Here is a 4,630-nt window from a genome sequence, read left to right as displayed (position 1 = left end):
GCTTCTTTCCGTTAGCTATTTCCATGTAAACAACTCGTTGATACCGCTTGACATTTGCAAAAGCGTTCTTTCATCAAGGTTGCTACATATATGATGAAATTTGTCAAAAAATCCTGAATTTTTAAAACATCTCCTCGATGCCATTTCCTCGTATTTCAATCATGTTTCCTCCGTTCGGAAGTTTTACCAATAAATTAAAATAAATAGAAACATTTGAAATACGCAAAAAATGAAATGCTGTAAAATGTACATAAATCTCTATTCAATTCAACCCTGAAAAGACTGTCAAATGATGGGATTGTGAGTAAACAAACTCCTGCAACGATGTCCGCTGCACTCCAGCGGCTGATTTAAACGGATTTCATTTAACTGTACAAAAGTCTTCCATGCTTGTGGGACAAAACCGGGAAGGAATACTTTGATCGAGAGGAAAAACAGTGAACATTCAAACGGTTGGTGTATTCAAACGGAAGTACAAAGAAAAAGACCAACATGCCACCCGAAGTACAGTTCCGAGAAAGATCAACGTACTGCTAACATGATAGCGTAGGCAGCTTAACAAATTGAATAAATCGCTCCATTCAAGCTGTGGCGACATGGTATTTTGAATTGTTAACATTTTTGGACGAATCGAAAAGTAGGGAGATGGAGTCATCGTGCGAGAGTAGCGGTATCACTACCGGGGGGTTTTTCAAACTTCTTTAACTGCAGTTATCTTTCATGTTATTGGATTATTTTCTTTTTGGTATATCGAAAATGAGTCGCCTGACAAGAGCAACGAATGTGGATGGACAGTGGAGGAACGACTATACTTATCGTGCAGAATGTCCTCCACTGCAATAATTGAAAAACTAAAATTCTCTTCATTTGATCAGCTAACATGCCGGCAAGGTACGCTACTGGCAAACGAGTAATATTAACGTCTTCTTCGACATCTTCGGTAAACACATTGCGTACAAACTGAAATCGTTGTACATACATCAGTATATACTGGCTCAAAAACCAATCAACGACTTGAAGGGGAAATAGAAACACTAAAACCGAACCTGTAACGTAACCAGTCGAAATGATGCTCCACCTTAGTTTGAACAAAGATGGAAGTAATCGCATCGATTCGACTGTGATTGGGCGAAGTCAATTTTCGACGAACTCTTATCAGCACATGTTATCAAGTGATGCAATATCGATTATACGCATGTGTTCTACAGCCCATCAAAATCTATACAGACTCTCTTTACCTGTACACCTGTGCATGAGGAATTATCTATAAGCAAACAGAATTGAATGAAGATGATAAATACCAATAAAAACGGTAACATTTTTATGAAATAATTTATATTTACTGTTCCATAGAGTTTGTGTTCAGCTTCCTAAGTACAGATTATTCAATGAAGCGGTGGCAGTATTCCCAAACACGACGCCTACCGACATTTGCGCAAGGCACTCCACGGTAAAGTTAGGCAGTAATAACTTACGTAAATTAAAAAAAATATATTTCGAATGTTATGCATTCGAACCAATGCTAAATCATTTGCAGTTAAATTAAAAACGCCAGAATAGTTCTTTGGTAAACTAACTGTACGAAAGTAAGTGCTTAATCTACATATAAAAAGTAAGCAAGTGATGCGAGCAACAGTGATGGTCAAAGAAAACAGCGCCGGATCTGTAAGTCATTGTTAGCCTATTGTTTTCTGATGCTAGTTTTGCCCTCGTATGCTGTTTTCAATTTTTCCAAAAATTGTGTGTACTGCTCGGTTGCCTTCAGGCGAGTCCAATATTCTGAAACGATTGCTTCCAATGCCTCAGCGCGATTCGTGCTGGTACTGTCGTACAGTTGATCACACAAGAAATCTTCAACCTCTTCGTCGTTCAAATCATTTGTACGAAGCAACCTGTCGGCTTCCTCCATCAAATTCAGATATTTGATGGCGTTCGGCGTGGGAGTGCGTCCCACCGGACGATTCTTAGATCCGGAGGGCTGCGATGCGTACCTATCGGGCTCATCCCGAGAAAACTCACTTCGAAACATCTCTCGGGCGGTTGGATTGTTCAAAAAATCTCTTGGTCTATCGCAAGAAGTCATTACTATTTTTAGCTCTTCTTTGCTAAGTTTGTCACAGCCACATTTACACTTTAGGAACTGCAAAAAGAACGGATCACCAATAGAGAACATTCTTAATAAATAAATCAGATAACTGCTACTTACACTCATGCTTTCTGTCGTAGGGCGGTAGCTTCAACTCTTCCAAATCTTAGTTATAAAAGAAGTTCCGTCACACTGCTATTCGGTGTAGCTAGAGAGCAAACAAACTGCTACAATTATTAGAGGATTCAAGAAAAAGTTCAACAGTAGTAAGGCTATGGGAACCGCATGGGCCATGTATCGACAAAACTACATCGTACATTTATAGTTGTGGGATCTTGAGAACTGTTGTTATCAATGCGTGCGACAGGGGATTTGGAAGCATAGCATAGATTACACCATTCTACACACGTACCATGACCCAATATAATCTCACGAAAGACATACTTATATGGTAAAGATCATTCCACTCTGCTTCCTATATTTATCACTTTCCTAAGACCAACAATGACCGCAACTAATAGTAATGTATTTCCCGGACAAATCTATTCGAACCCGGCCATAACTTTTTACCTTTTTTCATTGATGGTCGTCTGCCGCTTTGACAGTTGCATCCGCCGTGTCAGTTTGACAGTTCAATTTCGTAGCTTCACTGTATTCACCTTGGATAAAGATGAAAAAAGTCTTGTTTTGATGCCATTTGTGTTGGCTGTGTTTGTTGCTGTTTTCGTCACAAACAATTGTAAGTTGCTGCAAAATAGTAAAGGACGGTGGTACAGTTCCGGTAAACCTGAGAAAAAGCAGCATCCGAAATGGCTTCGATCGAGCCCATGCAAAACAAAACATGGGATTTGTCGCTGTACGAATTGCACCGTACACCGCAGGAAGCCATCACCGACAATACGGAAATTGCCGTATCGCCCCGGAGCTTGCACAGCGAATTGATGTGTCCAATTTGTTTGGACATGCTGAAGAAAACGATGACCACCAAGGAATGTTTGCATCGGTTCTGCTCGGACTGCATCATTACGGCGCTGCGGTCCGGCAACAAGGAGTGTCCGACTTGTCGCAAGAAGCTCGTTTCGAAACGATCGCTGCGTCCGGATCCAAACTTTGATCTGCTGATATCAAAAATCTACCCCAGCCGGGACGAGTACGAGGCACACCAGGAACGGGTGTTGGCGAAGTTTAACCAAAGCCACTCCCAACAGGCACTGGTGCATTCCATTAACGAAGGGATAAAGCTACAGTCACAGAACCGACCGAACAGAAAGCAGAAGGGTGAAAATGATGGTTTGGGACCGTCGAATGCCAGCTCGTCGTCTAACTCAACCGCTGTACCTGCAGCCTCAACACCGACAAATGCAAACGGTACCAGTGAGACGGGTAAAGATAGCCAACCTACAGGCACTAATGCAACCCCGGCTGGTACAGGTAGCGCTGGTCCACCTGCTACCGCTGGTGGTGGTGGAGGGGGTGCTGGTGGTGGAGGTGGAAGTGGTGGTTCAACGGCAGGAGGAGACCAGATGCGCCAGTCTTCAAATCCACCCTCGGTACGGAGCACTCCATCACCGGTCCCTTCGAATATCAGCTCAGCGAGCAAAGCTAAGCGTCCCCGTTCGGTAATGACCTCGGAACGTTCAGAGGAATCAGAAAGCAACAGCGAAATGGACATGCGGACGGAAGAGAACGATTCCAACCTTGACACGGAGGGTGAAGGCAACTCCGAGCATGGTAGTGACGAAATAGAGCTCGTCTTTAAGCCACATCCGACGGAAATGGCCGGCGATAACCCATTGCTGAAAGCGTTAAAAGAAAATTCGATCCGATACATCAAAACTACATCGAATGCAACTAGTACGCATTTCGTCTGCCCTGTTTTCTCTTTGTACTTAGACTTAAAGAATCCTATTTTCTCATTACAGTTGACCATCTGAGCAAATATCTGGCCATGCGTTTAACATTGGATTTAGATCCGGCCTTACCGGAAACATATCGGTTGCTAAATTTCTGCATTTATATAGCACAACAACCGAATCAGCTGGTAGTGCTTAGCGGCAATCAGACGCTCCAACAAGTGAATGAGAAATTCTGGAAGGTAGTGGTACATACACCTGTAGCGATGATCCGTTTGTATCTAGCAACTAGCTAACCGCATTTATCCCATTTCTTACAGGTCAACAAGCCGCTGGAGATGTACTACTCCTGGAAGAAATCCTAGAATATCCACCGGTGATAGCAGTAGTTTGCTATTTGAACAACATTATATGCTAGCTATTAATCGTGCATTGAAGATAAAATGCATCATGAAGGATGATAGAGTTAAGGTAACTAATAAAGAAAGGCAGATTGTGCAGACAATCGCATTTCATCCCGTACTTTCTCGACTCCTGTCGATCTTACTGGTTGTGAAAGAACCGACACCTTCTCCATTAGCTTAATTTGCTCGTTAAAGCACTTTGCTGTGCACCGTGCAGCATGCTCGCAATTAAACGATAAACCGTTTGCATCAATCATCATGCAAACGATTATAAAAATGCTGTAAAT

General features: G+C 42.5%; 2 protein-coding genes and 1 pseudogene across 5 annotated transcripts; 2 read left to right on the top strand and 1 right to left on the bottom strand.

Annotated features, from left to right (window-relative positions):
• Positions 1–354: 354 nt before the first annotated feature.
• Positions 355–1,286, top strand: LOC128309976 (uncharacterized; annotated as a pseudogene).
• Positions 1,287–1,394: 108 nt separating this feature from the next.
• LOC128298109 (uncharacterized) lies at positions 1,395–2,658 on the bottom strand. 3 transcript variants are annotated; one of them, XM_053033844.1, is made up of 3 exons: positions 2,531–2,658; positions 2,207–2,310; positions 1,395–2,140 (listed from the first exon to the last, which is right to left on the bottom strand). In XM_053033844.1, exons 2-3 carry the CDS (start codon positions 2,210–2,212, stop codon positions 1,682–1,684), a joined length of 465 nt encoding a protein of 154 aa, XP_052889804.1. In that variant the 5' UTR covers positions 2,213–2,310; positions 2,531–2,658; the 3' UTR covers positions 1,395–1,681. The 3 variants fall into 3 exon arrangements, with proteins under 3 accessions (XP_052889804.1, XP_052889805.1, XP_052889806.1); XM_053033845.1 differs by having other exon boundaries at positions 2,499–2,631; XM_053033846.1 differs by having other exon boundaries at positions 2,207–2,294; positions 2,531–2,578.
• Positions 2,659–2,784: 126 nt separating this feature from the next.
• Positions 2,785–4,452, top strand: LOC128297028 (E3 ubiquitin-protein ligase RING1). 2 transcript variants are annotated; one of them, XM_053032579.1, is made up of 3 exons: positions 2,785–3,940; positions 4,009–4,181; positions 4,260–4,452. In XM_053032579.1, the coding sequence occupies exons 1-3, from the start codon at positions 2,896–2,898 to the stop codon at positions 4,302–4,304; spliced, it is 1,263 nt and encodes a 420-aa protein (XP_052888539.1). In that variant the 5' UTR covers positions 2,785–2,895; the 3' UTR covers positions 4,305–4,452. The 2 variants fall into 2 exon arrangements, with proteins under 2 accessions (XP_052888539.1, XP_052888538.1); XM_053032578.1 differs by having other exon boundaries at positions 4,009–4,184.
• Positions 4,453–4,630: the final 178 nt, after the last annotated feature.

Source organism: Anopheles moucheti, chromosome 2 (genome assembly GCF_943734755.1).
Source record: "Anopheles moucheti chromosome 2, idAnoMoucSN_F20_07, whole genome shotgun sequence".
NCBI classification, from domain to species: domain Eukaryota; kingdom Metazoa; phylum Arthropoda; class Insecta; order Diptera; family Culicidae; genus Anopheles; species Anopheles moucheti.
This window is presented reverse-complemented; position numbering and strand designations above follow the sequence as displayed.